Consider the following 22,620-nt stretch of genomic DNA (forward strand, 5'->3'; position numbering starts at 1 on the left):
TTGGGGCTTTTGTGCTGAGCAGAAGGGGAATAAGGGATGGGGGTGAACATCTATGTCAGGCAGATATGGAAGAACATTTTCCTGACATTAATATTTTCCTTACAGATGACGTTAACCCCAACCCAGTTACCCCACCACTTCAGGGCAGTGGGAAGAGCGAGGAAAAGAGCCAGATTTGGCGCATCTTATGGATGCGCCATTTCTGGGACTGCTGAGGGGTGATATTAATAGCGACGGAGGGGGCTAGTATCCATGGCCCCTTCCCTGCCTATTAATATCAGCCCGCAGCTGTCTAGTTTAACCTTTGCTGGTGAAAATAATGAAATAAAAAACACATGGTTCTACAATTTTTTTTATTACCCTCCCAGTCCCCGAAGCCTTCGATCTCCTGAAAAAAACGTAAAATAACAAACAACCATATCCCTCACCTATCCGCCGCCAACGACGTAGTCCACGATTACGCCGAGTTTCCCACGGTGATCTGGGTCACTTCTACAGCAGTGACATCAGGAATCACTAATGTCACTGCTGTAGAAGACAGCATTGCACACTGACAAGGAGTGTAAAATCACCCCTGTCAGTGTACATTAATGTGCAGGAGTGAGGTCACTGGGGTTGATCAGCTGAAGATCAGCTGATCAGCCCCGGTGAGCTTACCACCCTGGGAACATTCTTGCAAATGTTCCCAGGGTCAGGTCCCGTGACCGATCAGCTGATCGCTGACGTCACCACAGGTCCTGGTAGCTCGGTACACAGCGTGAGCTTGCGCGCCGGCCGAGCTGGCCGCCGGGAGGAGAGGGTCGACGCCGTGGACCAGGAGGACACCGGGGCACTGGACAGGTGAGTATAAGGGTTTTTTTTTTATTTTTTACTTCTTTTTTTACCATGGACTACTGCTCCTCCCATCCACGCCGCTCTCGCTGTTATCAGCGGGAGTGGCGATCGGATGAGAGTAGCAGTAGTCCTCTCCCGACCCGGGTACCACACGCACCAAGTTTCTACCGCAAATTCGCGGCCATTGGCTTTAATTGAAAAGCAGCAAATCCGCAGGTATAGATATTATACCTGCAGGTTTGCTGCGATTCAATGCAAGTCAATGGGCGCAAATTTGCAGCGAGATCGCGCAAGAAATGGTCATACATCAGGACTGGTTAGAACTGGTGTGAAAATTATTTATTTTACTTGAACTGTAGAGGGACAGGCAAATAGTTAAATAAAATAGTAGCCAGAGCTGTATTTTGGAAAATACATTTTTTTGTAAAATTCAAGTAGAATTCAATTAAACTTTAATACTTCACTCATCTCTAGTAAGAAAACATTTCCCTCAAGGGGAATATGAAAGCAACTTTTCACCTGTGTGAATTTTCTCATGCGTAACTAGATGTGCTTTTTGCAAAAAACATTTTCCACATTCAGAACATGAATACGGCTTCTCTCGTGTATGAATTCTCTCATGCTTAACAAGATTTGATTCATCTATAAATAATTTCCCACAATGAGAACATGAATACGGCTTCTCTCCTGTGTGAATTCGCTCATGCGTAACTAGATGTGCTTTCTGCATAAAACATTTTCCACATTCAGAACATGAATGCGGCTTCTTTCCTGTATGAATTCTCTCATGCTTAACAAGATTTGATTCATCTATAAATGATTTTCCACACAGTGAACATGAATACAGCTTCTCTCCTGTATGAATTCTCTCATGCGTAACTAGATGTGCTTTCTGCGCAAAACATTTTCCACATTCTGAACATGAATACGGCTTCTCTCCTGTATGAATTCTCTCATGTATAACAAGATTTGTTTTTTCTGAAAAACATTTCCCACATTCTGAACATGAGTACGGCTTCTCCCCTGTGTGACTTCTCTCATGTGAAACTAGATGTGATTTATTTGTAAAACATTTCCCACATTCTGAACAAGAATATGGCTTCTCCTTTGTGGGAATTCTTTCATGTGTACAATATTTTCCAAATTGTGAACATGAATACGGCTTCTCTACTGCATGAATGCTCTGATGTGTATTGAGATGTGATCTACATGTAAAATGTTTCCCACATTCTGAACATGAATACGGCTTCTCTCCTGTGTGAATTCGCTCATGTCTAACAAGACTCGATTTATTTGTAAAACTTTTCCCACATTCTGAACATGAATACGGCTTCTCCCCTGTGTGAATTCGCTCATGTATAACAAGATGGGATTTATCTAGAAAACATTTCCCACATTCTGAACATGAATATGGCGTCTCTCCTGTGTGACGTCTCTGATGTGTATTAAGATTTGACTTCTTCGTAAAACATTTCCCACATTGGGAACATGAAAACAAGTTTTCTCCTTTGTGACTTGAGTTTTTTGGAAACATTTTTGCACCACACTGAAACTCTTTACCCCCTTTCTGAACTGTACTTGTGGTAACAATTTGTGATTGTTCAGGAGCAGGTTCCGCATTATTAGGGGGGTAATATAACAGATCTGGACATTGAGGTCCTGAATGTACAGTAAGGGTATTGATGCTTTGTCCTGAAGAATGCAGCATGATATCCTCATCTTCTACTTTACAACTTAGCGATGCCATCAGGTTTCCTGCACAGTTCTTGCTGGGATATTCTGTTGAGATTAAAAACATGGATTTCACGATTTTTTTTTCCCCCCAAAACAAAAAAAAATATATGAATATTTCAAACACTCCTGTGGGGCAATAAACACAGTGGCCAACGGAGCATTGGCAAGTGGTTTTAAACTTATCTGTCGGCATTTGGTTTGCATATTACGACTATGACCGAACAACCGAAGCGAGTCAACAAAATGTGCTGCCATGGATGTCTGAATAGAGCACAATACAGATTTTAATCAGAAGGGCCAGCTTTTATCTTCATGGATTCCCAATTTTATGACATAATTCTAGACTTGTCTAAGCCCAATCTTCTCTAGTAATAAAGTCTACCCTTTGCGGTATGTGATCTTTCAATACTCATGGGGCATCACTTTAATACAAATGTTCTTCTAATGTTACTTTCCTATGCCATCTGACACCAGGGATGGAGAGGTGGAGTACAATTACCAAGGCACAGGTCCCATGCTGATTAACATGTGCAAGACATTGTTTGGACCTTTTTTTTTTTTTTTTTTACTTTTAAGAGTATCTCTCCACAGAAAATCTCAGATTTTGATAGAGAGTAAAGGCACATTTACATTGCATGATTATCAGGTAACGATAATTTTCCAGATAACCAGCAAGTTTAAACAGGTTACCACCCAATGAATCCGTAAAACATTTTGAATCGGAAAAAATAACTTCTAAGCTTGCTTAAAATTATTGTTCTTGGCAGCACACAGTCCTGTGTGATTAGTATGTGCTGCCAAGAACGATAGTCTGTGTGCACTGTGTCATAGAAAATATTAAGAATTTCTCTCTCCCCCCAAACCCCTTTTCCCCCTCCGCTATACTATTTGTCAGAGTAGAAGAGCTTGCAGTCTACGGTGCTGTCTCTATGCAAATCGACGTACCCAGGAGAGGTGGCAAGCTCAATTGTCCATTCCAATTAACATACAAATGTATTTCTTAGTAGCACAGGCCTGTCATAATTATACACCTGGGTGAGGAGGATGCAGCTCCTAGCTTCAAAGGAGTCCTCCCTCAAACCAAGACATCTCCATTTGCATATGTGTTTAATCTGCAGTCTCGCTGGCACCGACACGAAATATGGAAAGTTCTATACTTCCGATAATAATGGGACATATTTTTAGTGGCAAGGTCAGTTAAGGAACAATACGCATATTTTTCCGGATCTGTACGCCCTTCTGGTGAGCTATAATGCCTAAGTACAAAAATAATAGACCGCAGCTATGCCATGTGTAGTCTCTAAAGAAAGTAAAATTCGTAATAAAAAATTTGATATCACTTGCGAGCTTCTGCGATCAACCAGTGAGGAGTTATCGAAGCAGGGGTCACATTCGCGGAAAGGGCATTGGAGTGCTTCCCTCCAGCTAAACTGAATCATCTCTGCGATCGGTCTAGTAAGTTCTTCTTTAATCCCATTTTATTTTGTGCAACTGCATATGTATTGAATTGTCCCCTTTGTAAAATCTTTGTATATTTTTCATAAACACTCCCTCCCTTTTGGATTAAATAAAAAATTTATGGTAAAATTTGTTCTGTAATCGTTCCCTCCCCCGAAGCCACACACTACCAGAAAGCAGGCGTTTGATAATAATAATCGTAATTGGGCTATCGTGAATCTGCCAATAAGCATACAGGGACATATACACATATGCGTTGGAATCTGGATGTGTGTACGCCATACCCTCACGGCTCACTTGCCGATAGCTTCATATTGAGTAATCGGGATAGTGTGTGTGCAAATCCCTGACGTATCTGACAAACTGGTGGCATTGGTGAGATTTTGTATGATCCCGCCGGTGTCGTTCCTGATGTCCGTGACAAATTGGTGGCAAGCGGTGAGATATTACACAACATTAGTGGCTTGATTGAGCAATCATTCCAGTCACTGAAAACTTGCACGGTTCTTGCGAGAATTCTGTGCAAAGTTTTAAGGAACCAGACTCAGTGTATTCATTTTTTTTTATGTGGGACATTACTGTACGTGTAGCAGTTACATCCCCCTCCTTCTCTTGTTTTTCTGTCCTATTTTTTGTTTGCCAATGATGGCTATGCGTGGAGAGCCCTGGTATCACCAGCAGTCAAAGGCCACTCTCACTGCCGTCTGTGAGCTGGGACAGATTGACCTCACGGGCAAAACCAAGGCCCAACTGTAGCTGAACTGTTGCAATATACCACAGAGTCAGTCCAACAGCAGAGCACTGATGATGGGGCCACCAGTCAAGGCCCCGATGGCGCTGCTGCTGCAGGGGTTTCACCTGTGATTGCCAGCCATGTCCACAGCAAGGGTAGTGTGGACCCCCACCAGCAGATAGCCGTGGAGCAGTGCGCCGCAGACGATCGTGACGGAAGACTACAGCCGATCCTGAAATTCCAGGAGCGAGCAGAGCAACGAGAGGCTGCCGAGTGGGAGCAACAGTACCAGCTAGAGCTAGCTCGGATTCAGAAGAAGCCATCCCCCACGCAGACTCATGAGTCCAACAGTGGCAACTGCTTTAAACCCCCTCAGGAGCATTTTCCTGTAATGGAAAAGGACGGGGACTTGGACATATTTCTGCGAGGGTTTGAAAAAGCCTGCAGACAGTACCAGCTGCCTGAAGACCAGTGGGCCAGATATCTAACTCCAGGGCTCAGAGGGAAAGCTCTGGATGTGTTTGCTTCTCTCCCTCGAGACCAAGATGGAGACTGCGGGGCCATCAAGCAGGCCCTGATAAAAAAAGTATCAGCTGACTCCGGAGGTTTACCGGAAAAAAAGTTCCGAGCCCTCCAGCGTGGACCACATGACAGCTACGGTGATGTGGTGGATGGGCTCAGGACCAACTTCGAGCAGTGGGTCCAAGGTCTGTCAGTCACCACCTTCGAGTACCTGAAGGATCTGATGGTGAAGGACCAATTTCTTCATCTTTGCCCTGTGGAAGTGAGACAGATTGGGCTTGACAGGGAGCCAAAAGGAAGCAGCCAAAGCAGCTCAGATCGCGGATGCCTATGAGGCCAACCACACCCCAGAGGTGCGGAAGTCAGCTGCTGCCAGCTGGAAAGGGGGTAAGTTGACAGCCACACCCAGTGCCCCCTGCCAGCCGGCAGTCAGCGGGTCCTGTCTAATATTCCAGCACCCGGCATGCATTTGAATCACGTGTTATATTTGTGACCAAATGGGTCACATCAGCCTTGTCTGCCCAGAGAGGCAGAAGATGAACCCCACACCTGAGGTGCCAGGGCCCACTGCAGCCATTCTTTTTGTGGGTGTGGGGGTGGGCTGGGCCCATGAGAATTTACAACTGGTTACTGTGAGCAACACCATTACTGTCGGGTTTAAGGACACTGGAGTCGAAAGGACCCTCATCCACCTTGAGTTCGTGTTACCAGAACTCATCCCTGGGAAGACCCTGACTGTCATCGGGTGTGGGGGTGTTTGCCGTCCCATACCAATGGCCCGAGTTTTCCTAAACTGGGGTGCAGGGAGAAGGTTAAAGGAAGTGGGGGTGTTGGAGAATCTCTCCTCTAACGTGCTATTGGGAACTGATCTGGGTCAGTTGGTTTCCCAATACATTCCTGACCACCCTCCCAGATCTGATATGTCATGTTATGCAAATGTCAACGTGATGCATAATAAGAATGTGTGTAGTGGTAAAGGGGACTCAGCCACCTCACACCACGGGTTGATGCTGATCCCCTAAAACGAGCCAGTATAAGTACTATGGGCAATGGGAGCAGACACGGAGACCAGGAAACAGGTCGTCCTGTTCAGGTGACCAGTGTCACACCAGATGGTGACATGGTCGGTGGTAGCTGTCCCATGACTAGTACGGCTCCAGACGTAACAGGAAAAGATGGTGAGAAACACGACGACCATAGGGAAAGTGGTCCCGTTCCACCGACCAGTGTCGCAATGGACTGTGACATGGCCGGTCGTAGCTGCCCCATAAGCAGCACAGCTCCCCAGGTAACAATGAGGGGTGAAAAGGTAGGCCCCACGACTGGGCAAGGTAAAAGAAATGTGTGTCCCACTGTCTGTCAGGAGTATGGGAGGAAGGTACCCATAGCCTGTCAGAGAGGTGGGAAGAATGGACCCCGAACTGGTCAGGGTGATCGAAAAGCTGGATCCACAGTCAGTCAGGGTGGTGGGCGAGTTGGGTCCACGGCTTGTCGGATTAGCAGGAAAGGTGGGCCATAAGGTAGGCTTTAGGGGAGATCTGTAAATCGGCCCCTACGCTACCTCAAAGAGGGGGAGATGTCATTGAAAATATAAAGAATTTCTCTCTCCCCCAAACCCCTCTTCTATACTATTTGTCAGAGTAGAAGAGCTTGCAATCTACGGAGCTGTCTCTATGCAAATCGCCATACCCAGGAGAGGTGGCAAGCTCAATTGTCTATTCTAATTAACATACGAATATATTTAGCAGCACAGGCCTGTGATAATTATACACCTGGGTGAGGAGGATGCAGCTCCTAGCTTCAAAGGAGTTCTCCCTCACACCAAGACATCTCCATTTCCATATGTGTTCATTCTGCAGTCTCACTGGCACCGACGAGAAATATGGAATATCTGAAGTTCTATACTTCCGATAATAATGGGACACATTTTTAGCGGCGGGGTTAGCTAAGGAACAATACACATTTTTCCGTAGCTGTATGCTCCTCCGGTGAGCTATAATGCAACAGACCGCAGCTATGCCTTGTACAGTCTGTAAAGAAAAGTAAATTTGTAATAAAAAATATGACATCACTTGCGAGCTTCTCCGATCAACCAGCGAGAAGTTATCGCAGAAATTTGAGTTTTTAATAAAAAACATGAAGGGTGGAGTCCACATGAGGTCATCGCAGGGTATAGTCCATGCGTTGGAATTCGGAGGCGTGTACGCCATACGCTCTCTGCTCGCTTTCCGATAGCTATGCAGTGAATAATTGGGATCGTGTGTACATGAATCCCTGACGTACCTGACAAATTGGTGGCAGCGGTGGGATATTGTATGATCCCGCCGGTGTCGTTCCTGACGTCCCTGACACACTGATCTATTGCTGATTGTTCTGTGCGCGTGGGACGGTCGGTTGACCTGTCTAAGCAGGCTATTACACGACAAACGATCAGCAAACATATAGCAGATTGGCAATCGTATAATTGTTGCTATCGACTAATGTAAATGCACCCTAATATTGGAGAGTAATGTTAACTTAAAGGGGCTGTCTTGTGAAAACATGCGATATCTTGTTGATTGGCGGAGGTCCAACCACTGGGAACCGCACTGATCATCGATAGAACACAGACTTTTTATTTCCAATATCAAATGGAGCAGCAGCAGGATAGATGCCAAATGCCTGCTTCTTTCACCCTCTATGGAGCTGCCAGAGAAGCCAAGGGCAGTGCTCGGCAGACCCATGGGAAATGACTGCTGCTTCATCCTATAACCTGGATAAAAAGCTCTCCTGGCTGCCAATCGGAGCAGGTCTCAGGGTTTGGCCCCACTAATGAATAATTTGTCACCTAATCCTGTGGACAGGAGATTATTTTCTTTCACCATTCAATCCCTTCAGTATTATTATTGACCATCTAATCAAGTGCACGCTCTTGACAAGATAATGTGTCATGACTGAAAGCACAAATCTCAGGCCGATATCATGACCTTGACGGTTGTGCAGCCGGCATCACACAGTCACTGATGCTAATTATAGACCCAGGATGTAACAGAATAGATATAACAAAGTGAAAAAAAGAGCGCGGTCAATCAGTATCTGCAATGAAGATCTCCAGGACCTTGTCGAATCCATTCCACCTAGACTTCAGGCTGATCTCAGGCGAAAGAGGCTTCTATCGAGTACTTAAAAGGTGGAACTGAAGAAGTGGCCTCTGGGTGCAGATAATCATCACTGGAGCACCAACGTCTGTACATAAGGGATAATTATTCACCTAAGAAACAAGCAAATTTTCGGCTTCGCTCTTTTTTTTTTATTAACATAGCAGTGTGTGGCTAGCTTTTTGGGGGACAAGTTGTAGTTTGTAACTACACCAATCATTTTACTATATAATGTAATGAGAACTGGGAAAAAAATCCAAGTGGGAAGAATTGGTGAAAAAAATGCAAGTTCGCCATTGACTTTTGGTTTTCCATTTTACAGTAAAAATGCCCAGGCAACATGATTCTTCTGGGTCAGAGTGATTACGACAACCCCAAACTTGTTCTGTTTTTTTTTTACCATGTTGGTGGTTGAAAAAAAAAACCAGAAGCTTGTAAGAAAAAATAATACATAAATTCATTTTTGTCACCATTTTCTGAGACCCACAATTTTCTTTTTTGTCAGCAATGGAGCCATGTTTGTGTGTGGTGGGTTGGCGTTTTAATTTTGGGATAGATACAAAATTTACTGCATTTTATTCACGTTCTGGAATTGTTGATCACTTTGTATTAGACTTTTTGGAAGGTAAAATCAGCAGTTTTCCACAGAGTTCACTATTCATTCAGTAGAATTGTTGACTTCATGTTGCAGGTCGATAGTATCAAATCTGTACAATGTTGTATGTTGTCGTTGTCTCACGATGAAAGGAGCGTGAAGATAATAAGAGTGTGCTTTCAGGTCTTCTCCATCACCAGGAATGTCAAAGTTTCTCTCCCAACGTTTGCTCCCCAAACCCTTTTGAATACAGTGCCTTGAAAAAGTATTTATACCTGTGAATTTTTTCACATTACAGCAACAAACTTAAAAGTTTTTATTTGGATTTTTCTGCGATACCAACACCAAGTAACAACCATTTGTGAAGTGCAAAGGAAATTATACATATTTTTAAAATAATTAGAAAACAATAAATTTTTCATGGCACTATAGCTGGTCAAGCTATGTCTCTGGTGTTGAGGCGCCTTCACCACACTGCAGGTCTTAGCTCCTTCCACAGATATTCTGTAGAATTTAGATCAGGGTTGATAGAACTCTCTTCAGAAGAGTCCAATGCTTTGCTTTTAGTCATTCTTGGATGTTTTTAGCGGTTTTGTGCCATTATCCTGTTGGGGGAGCTATGACCTGCGACTCATACTGCGCTTTCTGACTCTGGAAAGCACATTTGTCTCCAGAATGCCATGATAATTTTGAAATCTCATTGGACCATATTCAAGACCCCCTGTGCCAGATGCAGCTAAGCCACTGAAAAACACAACAAAACCTCCTCCATATTTCACAGCAGGTACATTGTTCTTTTCTTTGTATGCTGATGGTCACGGATGGCAGACTGCCTCAGTCTTTGAGAGAAGGAATGGTCATGATCCTGTACAAGCAAAAGGGAGAGAGGTGCGACCTGAAGAATTGGCGTTCCATCACCCTTCTGAACATGGACTACAAGATCCTGGCCAAAGTAATCACAAAGAGACTGATGACAGTGATTGCGTGGATCATCCACCTGGACGAGACCTGCGACAATCCCGGCAAACACCCCCAAATCCATTGACAGTCAGGGTCTTCCTAGGGATGAGTTCTTCCGATAACACAAACTCCGGGTGGAGGAGGGTTCGCTTGGCGCCGGTGTATTTAAGTCCAACAGTAATGGTGTTGCCCACCGTAACCGGTTACAAATTCTCACGGGCCCTCCCAACAGCCCCACCCACAAAAGGAATAGCTGCACTAGGTTACAGGTGTGGGGTTCATCTTCTGCCTCACCAGGCAGACAGGCTGATGTGACCAGTTCGGTCACAGGTATAGCACCGCCAGGAGTCATATGCAGGCCAGGTGCTGGAAGATGAAGCAGGACTCCCTGAGGGCTGGCTGGGGCACTGGGGGTGGTTGTCAGCTTACCCCCTTTCCAGCTGGCGACGGCTGACTTCCACACCTCAGGCGTATGGTTGGCCTCATAGGTATCTGCAATCTGTGCTGCTTTAGTGGCCTCCTTTGGCTCCCGATCCAGCACAAACTGTTGAACCTCCACAGGGCAAATATTAAGAAATTGGTCTTTTATGATCAGATCCTTCAGTTCCTTGAAGGGGGTGACGGACAGTCCTTAGCCCTATTGCTCAAAGTTGTTTCTGAGCCCATCCACCACATCACTATAGATGTCATGTGGTCCACGCTGGAGGGCTCGGAACTCAGGAGTAAGTTGGAACTTTGGGTTATCAGGGCCTGCTTGATGGCCTGATAGTCTCCATCTTGGTCTCGAGGAAGAGATGCAAACACCACCAGAGCTTTTCCTCGGAGCCCTGGGGTTAAATAATCGGGCCCACTGGTCCTCAGGCAGCTGGTACTGCCTGCAGGCTTTTTCAAACCCCCTGCAAAAATATGTCCAAGTCCCCATACTTGTCCATCATAGGAAAATTCTCAGGCCGGGGTTTAAAGCAGTGGACATGGCTGGACTCACTATTTGATGAGGTGGATGGCTCCTTCTGGATTCGGGCTAACTCCAGCTGGTAAAGAAGCTCGTCTTGCCTCTCTCGCTCAGCAGCCTCTCGGTACTGCTGAATCAGCCCCAGACATTCCTCACGATCATTAAAGTGTTGCTTCAAGGCCATCTGCAAGAGGGGGTCCACCCTACACTGGTTGTGGGTATGGCTAGCATTCACTTTTTGGAACTCTGCAGCAGCGCCAATGGTGCCTTGGCTGGCCTTCCCATCATTAGGGCTCTGGTGAAGGACTGGCTCTGTGGCATCTTGCAACAGTTCAGCAATCATTTGGGGCTTGGTTCTTCCCATGGAGTCAATCTGTCTCTGCGCACAGAGGGCAATAAGAGTGTCCTTGGACTGCTGGTTATACCAGGGCTCTTCAAATGTAGCCATCATTGTCAAACAAAAGATAGGACAGAAAAACAAGAGAAGGGTAGGGATGTAATGGCTACATGTAAAGTAATGTCCCAGATACAAAATATTAAAACAGTGAGTCTAATACTTTGCATAGTATCTCACAAGAACTGTGCAAGCTTGCAGTTACCGGAATGATTTTTCAAACCAGCTCACTGATGTTCTGAAATATGCCACCGCTTGCAACCAGTTTGTCAGAGATTTATTTACCAGTATCACAGGCCAGGAGTCACGTAGAACCACCCGCTGTGATCTTAGGATCGAACAGCTTTCTGCTGCCCCCTATTGTCCGGACATGAATGGCAAACGATCAACTGAGGAGGCTGCAGGCTGTTTGCACTAACCGGCCGGTTGTAAAAAACTATTAGTGAGCGTATGGTATATACACCTCCAGATTCCAACACATGGAATATGTATATACCTTAGTACGATCACAGCTAGCTCCACGATAACCCCAGACTACTTGCTGCCACCACCAGTAGTTTTTTCTTTTTTTTGTACAAAATACAGGCTGACTGGATAACTGATAGGTAGCGTGTGGCTTCGAAGAGTGGTTACAAAACAGAAGAAACTGAACTATTAAATTTTATATTTAATCTAAAAGGAGGCAGTAATTATGAAAAATATACAAAAGATTTTACAAAGGGGACAAAACAATACAGCATATACAGTGTGACAGGGTCACTGGTGTTATATGCGAGGGGAGGTATGTGTCACTCAGGCTGCTAGCCTGTGTGAACTGAAACCTACAAACTTTCTTCCAGCATGTTATATCTTGGGGGTTAACTCACCTAAAGGGTGTGGTTTTATGTGAATGACAAAGAGGGTGGGAAGTCATTCACCCTACCTCCCTCAGGGTGTGGCTGAGCAAGCTTAAATACTCAGAAACTATTTTTTTTTTTTGTGTTTGGAGAGGCAAGGTCTCCAGATTGGACAGCCATAGCTCAGGAAGGTGCTGAAGGCTGGTCTACAACCTGTGTGGGCGAACCCCACACTACTATCGTTTATCTTTTGTCTTGGTGTTTTGCCAGTAAGACAGTGTTTATTTTGCTGGAGCTGCAGGGCTTTATGCCATACAATAAAGGCTGCATAGAAAACCCGGTTCCTGATTCTACTTCTGAAATTGGCCGAATGAGCCTTCTTACCACAGTTGGTGCGACAGTGTGTGCAAGATTCCAGGAACACATATACCTGCTACAGAGACCAGTGGATGTCCTGGGTGAAGGCAGGCAGCCAGCCAGCCAGCAGAAGACGTCCAGCAGCATGGAAGCGCTAATTAAGCACCTAGTGCAAAGCCAGCAGAGCATGCAGCAGAGCCAACAGAGCATGCAGCAGAGCCAGCAGAGCATGCAGCAACAGCACCATGAGCAACTACAGCAGCAACAAGAGACCACTAAGCTGCTGATGCAACAGGTACAGCTCCAGAAACAGAAGCAACAAGATCAGCATCGTCAACAGCAGCAGCAGATTGATTTACTTGCAGAGGCGATCCGTGGCAAGGCGACAGCTCTGACAAGTTTAGGTGATGACGGATACGTCAAGAAGACGGTAAGGAGAGGGTTACAGAACATGACCCCGGGGAATCATATTGAGGCGTTCCTGACTGTTTTTGAGAGGGAGGCGGAACAGGAGAGATTGCCACTGGAGCAGTGGGCGAAGGTTTTGGCGCCATTTTTGACCGGAGAGCCGCAGAAGGCCTATTGCGATCTGACTTTACAGGACGCAAATGAATACGGCAAATTAAAAACCGAGAGATTGGCAGTGTCAGGGATACACTGGCGAGATCATGCAATGCCCCGCCGCTGTCACCAATTTGTCAGGGATTCGGCACATGCACGATCCCGATTACTCACTATGTAGTTATCAGCAAGCGAGAAGTGAGCGTATGGTGTACACACCTCCGAATTCCAATGCATGGAATATGTGTGTATGCCCCCGTATGATCACTGCCAGCTACACAATAACGCAATTAGATTATTCGCTGCCACCACCAATCAGTTCTGAATATTCAATACAGGCCTGATTGGACGCCTGCATTCTGGTAGCGTATATGGCTTTGGGGGAGGAAAGATTACGGAACAGAAGAAACAGAACTGTTACATTTTATATTTAATCCAAAAGGGAGGCAGTGTTTATGAAAAAATATACAAAGATTTTACAAGGGGGGACAAGACGATACAGTATATACAGTTACACAAAATAAAAGGGATTAACAGAAGAAACTTACTAGACCGATCGCAGAGACGATTCAGTTTAGCTGGAGGCAGACACTCCAATCCTGGCCGTTATGGAACGGGACCAGTGAACACAAATATGTATCCCCCAGCATGAGTATAGATTCATATTCATCTGGATCTTTTATGCCGAAGGGGGGCCCTGCCCACACACTCCCCTGTGTTGACCTCACGTGGGCTGGTCTCTGTCTTTTATGGTTTTCTTAAATCTCTAATTTCTGCAATAACTTCTCGCTGGTTGATCGCAGAAGTTAGCAAGTGAAGCCATATTTTATTACGATTTTACCGTTCTTTAGAGACCACACATCACATAACCAACATCAGTTATGTTTGCCCTCTTGTGTTACAGCTCACCGGCAGGGCGTATCGATATGGAAAAATATGCATATTGTTCCTTAGCTAATCCCGCCGCTAAAAATGTGTCCCATCGCAATCGGAATTCTAGAAACTCCGATATTCCATATTTCACGTTGGTGCCTAAAAGTCTGCCTGATGTCTGATGGTTGCAGCTTCGAATGGCCTGGCTATTGTGGAAAGTGAGATTCCCTTTGAAGTTTTAATGAATTGTTTCCCATCTCTTTCAATCTCTGGCCCATGTTCAAAGGTGTCTATACATAATAAAGGTATATTCCCGGCACACATATGAAAAGGCAGAAAGTTTGATGCAAATAAAATTATATTTATTGATATGACAGATCCTCAAAAAATCCGACGATCATTTCAATCAATTTGATTTTCATCAGGGACTGGGATCTCAAATCAAATATATTGAATAGGATGCCAGTGTCATGGCTCAGTGCCCGCAAGCCGGGTCCTAATGGTATATAGAGAAATAGAATCACCCAGTAGTATACATAGAAGGATCTTCTTCCCAAAAGGATACTTGCACAGGGAGAACCCAATATGAGAAAGAGGGGAGGAAGATCAATACCACACACATGGGATCCGTAATGCAAGGACTTTGGAATTATAAGTGAAAGGTAAGTGCAGGGCATAGGATGGCAACTTAGGAGCCGCACCAGGTGATTCTGCCGTCAGATCACATCTCATATTGGGTTCTCCCTGTGCAAGTATCCTTTTGGGAAGAAGATCCTTCTATGTATACTACTGGGTGATTCTATTTCTCTATATACCATTAGGACCCGGGTTGCGGGCACTGAGCCATGACACTGGCATCCTATTCAATATATTTGATTTGAGATCCCAGTCCCTGATGAAAATCAAATTGATTGAAACGATCGTCGGATTTTTTGAGGACCTGTCATATCAATAAATATAATTATATTTGCATCAAACTTTCTGCCTTTTCATATGTGTGCCGGGAATATACCTTTATTATATTTAGACTATTTTTTCTTGAGCACCTATCTTTTCGGTTGAGCACAGCCTTCATTCTCTATATACTTCAAAGGTGTCTATAGGTCACCAGGAGTTCCATTTGGTATGCTAAATAGCCTGGATAATTGAGTTTGTTACTTGTTTTGTGTGCCCTGCCATTTGCATTGAAGCAGCCTTCTAGATTGCTAGCTCCTTCTCCTTTGACAAATAGTAGAGGGGAGGGGGGAAGAGGGGAGTGACAATACAACGTAAAATTTTAATTAACCAGACGATTAGATTTGTTAAGCCAAGAGAAATACATTATTGTGTTTTATTAGAGATTGCTGGCTGTGTATTATTAATGTTCTGCTTGCTCATCAGTTTATGTACACTCATTTAACTTGTAATGTGTCCAGCATTCCACTAATATCTTTAGTATCTCAGGAGCCTCTAACCATTGTTGAAAAATCGTCTAGGCCCATTGTGTAAGTGTTGAAAGAAGATCCGGTGGAGCCTTCACCACAGGGAGTCTAACATGTAGACCCAGATGATGCCGTCGACCTGAGAAACCTCCAGACACTAATGGATACTTAGCTTTGGGGGAAGGGGGGAGGGTGAGAGCAGTTCTGCCATTCTGGGAGCTGAGCCCAGAAAAGCAGAAGGGACATGTGTTTTTGTAGCAGTCAGACTTGGGAAGGAGAATCAAGGAGGGTCAGGAAGACTTTACAAGGAGAATGAGAGACATCCTTCAGGACAGCAGATGGATTGCATGGCATTACCCAAGGAGAGACAGATTTAAATTCTATATCATTCTAGCCTAAGGGTACGGCCCTGACTGGAAAGATACGGATCTGCTCCACTAACCATCAGGGAGACCATGGAGACATTCGGAAAAGCCAGATTGGGACCAACTGGTAATCTGGCCCCATGGAAACTCTCAGAGAGGCCAGGGTGGGACTCTCGGGTCTCCTGGTCTTGTGCCTCGATGGACTGCTGGCTTCCTAAGCTTGCCGCTACCTTCTTTCTGTGGGGGACCGCCAGAATCGGGGGGCCACTGGTTGAGGAAGTCGGCCCTGGAAGTCTCCAAAGACGCAGTTGTTCTATCCCAGGCGGCGAAGGAAGGGTGAGACTGTGTAATGTTGTACCATTTTGGGCATTTGATGGGACTGTTCTGTGTGTTTAATGTCCGCTTGGTGGTTCAATAAAGTATTGCCACGCTGTTTTACCCTCACCCTGTGTTGTCTGAGTAGCTTACGCCCACGGAAAACCCCTGGTCTTTACAAGGAGTTTGGAGGGAGAGAGAGATTTTTAATATTTCTATGACAGGCACGCTCAGGAGTGACTACGTCTGTCAGAGCGCAAAGGGTCCACCACTGGGTGTATGCTGGCGACAAACCTCCACGCCCACAGATGTTCGACTTGCTACATCTAGTCCAGAAGTGGCTGCAGCCAGTCTTCTTCTCCTGCCCAGATGGTTGAGCGTATAGTAATGGACAGGTTCATCCATAACCTACCCAGGCCGCTGCAGACCTGGGTTGCCCAGGGTGACCCTCGGAATGCGGGCAACCTTGTGGGTCTGGTAGAGAGGTACCAAATGGTTGAAAAATCTCTAGGGAAACCCGACATGGTCACCTCCCTGTACTGGAGTGTTCAAAAGGGGGCGGGTTCACCATGAAAGGGGTTTAGAGCCAAAACTGGGGGGCATCCCACTTCGACGGTAGGTGCCGCAAGGACTGTAAAGGATGTGATCTGTTGGAGGTGTCACAATCCAGGACACGTAGCCACCCAGTGTCATATGTCTGCTGAGCCAATGGACTGAAGCCTAGGCAGACGATGTTCATATTGTGCTTACCCAGCCTGCAGTGTGGACTATCAATCCGGCGAGGGGCCGCAGGCGTGTGCAGTATCCGTTAATGCAGTGATGGTTCTGGGGCTGTTGGACTCCAGGAGTCTGGTAACCTTAATCAGTGCCACCCTTCCCCACCAGCTGATCCCTACCAAATCTGTGGGTGACCGCTGCATACATGGGGACACCATAAACTACCCGGTGGCCAGAGTGACAGTTGGAACAGACTGTGGTACCCAATCACACAAGATCGGGGTGGTCAAGGACCTGATACATCCCATCATATTGGGGCACAATTTTCCCTTGTTCTGGGACTTGTGGGGGAAGGGATCCAGACTGAGTCACATGTACAAAAGCCAGGACCAGAGAGAAATACCCCGGTCGATATCGGAAGTGGATGAGTTCCCTCTGTGTGTCCTTGCCGGCGACGAGGATGAGACTGTGACCGAGGTGGCTGACCTCCCTGAATTAGAGGTGCCCGGAGAGAACTTTGGGTCAGCTCAAGTTAGGGACTTGACCTTGAAAGAGGCGTGGGACAATGTTACTGTTTGTAATAGTGTTGCTCAAGAGTCGGGGTTGGACATCAGGTGCCCACACTTTGCAGTTCAGGGGGAACTATTATACCGGGTGACTAAACTAAAAAGTGAAGAGGTAGTGGAACAGCTGTTAGTTCCAGGGCCAGACAGGTATTAGACATGGACCACTCACATATTCTGGGGGGACACCTAGGGGTTGAGAAAACCCAGGAGAAAATAATGAGGAGGTTCTATTTGCCAGGATGTTACCGGGAAATCTTAAACTATTGTAGGTCCTGCCCCACCTGCCAAATAACAGCGCCCACCTCCGCCTTCCGTAATCTCTTAGTTCCACTACCTGTGATAGAGGTTCCCTTTGAGAGGATTGCCATCGATCTCGTGGGTCCCTTAGTTAAATCAGCTCAGGGCCACCAATACATCCTGGTGGTCATGGACTATGCCACCCGATACCCCAAAGCGGTACCCGTAATGAACTCATCCAGTAAAAGTATAGCCCGAGAGCTGGTCCATATTTTTGCTAGGACAGGTCTGCCAAAAGAGATTTTGACAGCCCAAGGAACCCCCTTCATGAGCAAAATGATGAAGGAGCTATGCAGAGTTCTTCAGATTGCCCAGATTCTGACCTCAGTTTACCATCCGCAGACGGACGGCCTAGGGGAATGCTTCAACAAGACCTTAAAGGTGATGCTCAGGAAGGTCGCTGAAAAGGATGGGCGAGACTGGGACTACCTGCTCCCATTTTTACTTTTCTCCGTCAGAGAAGTTTCTCAAGCCTCCACTGGCTTCTCTCCGTTTGAGCTCCTGTATGGACGGCATTCAAGAGGTCTCCTAGACATAGCCATGGAAACCTGGGAGGCAAAGGTCACGCCCCATCGGAGCATCATCGAACAGGTCGCCCAGTTACATAAGAGAATGGCAAAGGTGATGCGCATCATGAAGGAACATCTCCTCCAGGCGCAAGAAGTCCAGACGAGGGTGTATAACCGGTCGGCAAAACTGAGACATTTCCAGCCAGGGGATCGTATTCTGGTTCTCATTCCCACCATTGAAAGTAAGTTCCTGTCCAAGTGGCAAGGCCGTATGAGGTGGTGGAGAAACTCGGTTAAGTGAACTACAGAGTCCATCAGCCTGGCCGAAGAAAGCCACACCAGGTGTACCATGTATACCTGCTCAAGCCGTGGCGAGATCGGGAACCTGTAGAAACTTCTTGCCTGGGAGCCACTACCGAAGGCCAGGTGGAAGGTGTCACGATAGCGGTGACCCTTTCGCCAGCCCAAAAGCAACAGTGTCAAGAACTACTCCAGCAGAATCGAGACCTGTTCTTAGAGTTGCCGTGACAGAGAAGCATGTAAGGGTGAACCTGAAACTGTACAGGATTCCTGAAGCACGCCAGGAGGTGATCTCGGCCGAGGTGAAGAGGATGTTAGACCTCGGTGTGATAGAGGAGTCAAAGAGTGGATGGTCGATCCCCATCGTCCTCATGCCAAAACCCAACAGAGAGTTTTGTAACGACTACCGCCGGTTGAATGAGGTGTCCAAGTGCGATGCATACCCGATGCCCTGCGTCGACGAGCTTATCGAGAGGCTGGGACCGGCGAGGTATATTACCACACTCGACCTGACGAAGGGCTATTGGCAGATCCCCATGTCCAAGACGGCCAAGGAGAAGACGGCTTTCTCGACACCTGATGGTTGCTTTCAATACATTCGGATGCCATTCGGACTACAGGGGGCCTCAGCCATCTTCCAGAGAGCTATGGATCGGATCCTAGCCCCACATAAGAAGTATGCTGCAGCCTACCTTGATGACATTGTAGTCTTTAGCCCAGACTTGGTTAGTCATCTACCTAAACTACAGGCCGTTCTGGATGCTCTGAGGAAGGCGGGATTTACTATAAATCTGAGAAAATGTGCCGTTGGAAAAGAGGAAGCCAGTACTTGGGCTGTGTTGTCGGTAGAGGTGAAAGAAAGCTACAAGTCAATAAAGTGGAGGCAATCCTGACCTAGCTGCAACTGGTTTCCAAGAAGCAAGTGAGAGAGTACCTGGGAATGGTGGGATATTACCGGCGGTTTATCCCAAATTTTGCCATGATGGCCGCGCCACTTATGGATCTCCTAAAAGGCAACAGATCAACCATGTTGAAGTGGACGGAGGAAACAGAGACTGCTTTTCAACAGTTGAGGCTAGCACTGTGTAAGCAGGTAGTCCTGGTCGCACCAGACTAAAAGAATTTGTGGTCCTGACAGACGCTTCAGAGGTTGGCCTAGGAGCTGTAATCTCTCAAGAGATAAATGAGGAAGAACATCCCATTCTCTAACTGAGCCGGAAGCTCTCGTTCTGCGAGAAGAACTATGCAATAGTAGAAACAGAGTGTTTAGCCATAAAATGGGCCGTAGATACACTAAGATATTACCTACTAGGCTGGAAATTTAATTAGTGTCAGACCATGCCCCTTTGAGATGGTTGAGGGAAAAGAGGGGTAAAAATGCCAGGGTAACTAGATGGTTCTTAGGTCTTCAGAACTTTAATTTTCACGTGGAGCATAGGCCCGGGAAGTTACACGGAAACGCTGATGCCCGCTCTAGAATTTCCTGTCTGCTGTCTGAAGGTGCCCAAACCCCTGGCTTTAGGCCAAGGGGGGTAATATGTGACAGAGTCACTGGTGTTATATGTGAGGGGAGGTATGTGTCACTCCGGCTGCTACCCTATGTGAAATGAAACCTACAAACTTTCCTCCAGCATGTTAGATGTTGGGGGTTAACTCACCTAAAGGGTGTGGTTTTATGTGAATGGCACAGAGGATGGGAAGTCATTCACCCTACCTCCCCTCAGGGTGTGGCTGAGCAAGCTTAAATGCTCAGTCACTACTTTTTTTTCCTGTTGTTGTGTGTGGAGAGGCAAGGTCTCCAGACTGGACAGCCATAGTTCATTGTTGTTTATGCGTAAACACAGATACCCTTTCGTTGCCAACTCTCTGAAAAAGACTTCTCCTGCCTCAATTATCTGTCTACTGTATAGCTCTTTGTCTATGCACAATATACATCCTCAGTCTTTGACCTAAAAGAGGCTATTGCATGTTAATTCAGCTGATTCACTATTCGGCCATGTGAAGACCCGGGGTTCTTCCGTGGGCATAGTGCTACTCAGACAACACAGGGTGAGGGTAAAACAGTGCGGTAATACTTTATTGAACCACCAAATGGACAAACACCGAACAGTCCCAGCAAATACCCAAAATGGAACAAAATTACAGTCTCACCCTTCTGCTGGCCCGCCTGGGATAAAACAACGGCGACTTTGGAAATTCCAGGGCTAACTACCTCAACCAGTGGCCCCCTGCTTTTGGCAGGCCTCCACAGAGAGGAGGTAGCGGCAAGCTTAGGAAGTTGACAGTCCATCAAGGTACAAGGCCAGGAGACCTGAGGGTCCCACCCTGGCCTCTCTGAGTTTCCATGGGGCCAGATGACCAGCTGGTCCCAATCTGGCTTCTCCGAATGTCTCCATGGGTTCCAGGTGACCGGAGGGTCCTACCTGGCAACCGAAAACAACATATCCATAGGGCTGGGTGACTTTATCGTCCCAACATGGTCTCCCCAAATGTATCAATGGATTCTCTGATGGTCACTGGAGCAGAACCATATCTTTCCAGTCAGGACCATATACCCTTAGGCTGGAATCATGTAGAATCCAAATCTGTGTCTCTTTGGATAAAGCCATGCTACTAAACTGATGGTCTGAAGGGAATCTAATTTTGATTCTCCTTGTAAAGTCTCTTTCAATTCTCTGTTTCAAATCTGCCTGCTACAGAGGCATATATTCCTTTTAAGTCCACATCCACAGGTCAAGGGTTAGGGAGGGTATTATTCCACAGGGCTCAGGTCTCATTGTTTGAGCATTTAATCAATTTACATAGATGGTATAGCAGGGGGCTTTTTAAATCAACATCTAGCTGGCTTTAGTATAATATGCAATTAGCATAGTAACAAACATCATTGTTTCAAAACAAAGAGAAGAAAAAATTCAGGGTTATACAAATACTGGTCTGTCCTTCTTGACCCACCAAAGAAAGACACATCAGTTCTAAAAGTTAACACAAACTCAATAGTGTATTTCTCTTGACTTAACAAACCTAACCATCCGGCTGATTAAGGTTAGAAGCTGTTTCATCACAGGCCACATTCAATTTCCTACTTGTATTAGTCCATTGTCTAAGTCAGTACTTGCTTCCTTACTGGAAATTTGTATGATAAGAAAAAGGAGTGAGGGGGGGGGGCAGTGAGTGACCTTTTACTATTTTCTATGACAAATACCTTTCTACTTTGAAGTAGGGTGGAGAAAAGACTGGGAGAGAAACCCCTTTCCTTCAACAGCGCCCTCTCAAATTCCATGCATTCACATGAAGGTTGGTTACTCGTTGATGGTAGATTAGCCCCTAAGAGGGAGATTCTGAACTTCTGGGAGGACCCATGGGTCGGTGACTGACATTATCCTCAACTATGAGAACCATGGTCTTCTGGACCAAAAGGGAGAGATTAAGACAACCCTTGATTTGTCTTCTCTGATCTTCCTTACAACCAGCAGGATCAGGGCTATTGGAGGAAAACCATTAAGGATCTGGCTGTACATGTAGCAGCCACTGACGGTTTTAAGACTCCAGCTGACTTCTCCCATGTACCTTTAAGGAAGAGTACTCCTTTTTTTTTTATCGAGGAGGTCCTTCAAATTCCCCATATCTTCAAAGGGGAGAGAGGTTCGTCTAGAAGCCTTTGCTACACCCACATCCAGTTTTGGGGTTTTGTCCCAGTTTGACGAGGAAGGCTCAACAAAGGGATATTGCCTCTTAAATGACGGGGGAAGGGAACCTCTGTATTCGAGTTTTCTGCATTCCCTCTGTATTAAGGTGGAGATTTTTTTCATTTAAAGGAAATGACATGCCTTTTTTGGTCCAAGACTCCAACATAATGTCCTTGCCATAGAAAAATTTTAAATCTTTTCCCCTCTCATAGATATTAAGAAGATATTAAGAAGTCTTTCTCCCAAACCCCTCTTGCCTCTCATCCCTCCCTTATCCCCCATTCGTCACAAGAGGAGAGCTAACAGTCCAGCATCTGTCTCTCTCCAAATTATCACCCACAGCAGAAGTAGCTGAAACAAAAGCTGGCACACAAGAGGTGCCACCAACCCAATTAAAATGCGAGGGTCTTTTCCCCTGGCAGAGGCAGGGGATAATTAGACACAGGCTGTGATCAATTTACGTGTAGCCGAGGAAATTCTATTCCCAGGACATCAAAG

General features: G+C 46.0%; 1 protein-coding gene across 1 annotated transcript in view; it reads right to left on the minus strand.

Moving 5' to 3' along the window:
* Nucleotides 1-1,172: 1,172 nt before the first annotated feature.
* LOC141258697 (uncharacterized) overlaps nucleotides 1,173-22,620 on the minus strand; it is a 75,971-nt gene continuing 54,523 nt past the window's right edge. Inside the window, exon 7 of the mRNA XM_073673710.1 lies at nucleotides 1,173-2,613. Coding sequence (XP_073529811.1) covers nucleotides 1,325-2,613 — 1,289 coding nt within the window. The 3' untranslated portion in view covers nucleotides 1,173-1,324. The remainder of the gene's footprint in view (nucleotides 2,614-22,620) is intronic.

The sequence above is a fragment of the Phyllobates terribilis genome, unplaced genomic scaffold, assembly GCF_046119375.1.
Source record: "Phyllobates terribilis strain yellow unplaced genomic scaffold, ASM4611937v1 Scaffold_3__8_contigs__length_932513732, whole genome shotgun sequence".
NCBI lineage: Eukaryota > Metazoa > Chordata > Amphibia > Anura > Dendrobatidae > Phyllobates > Phyllobates terribilis.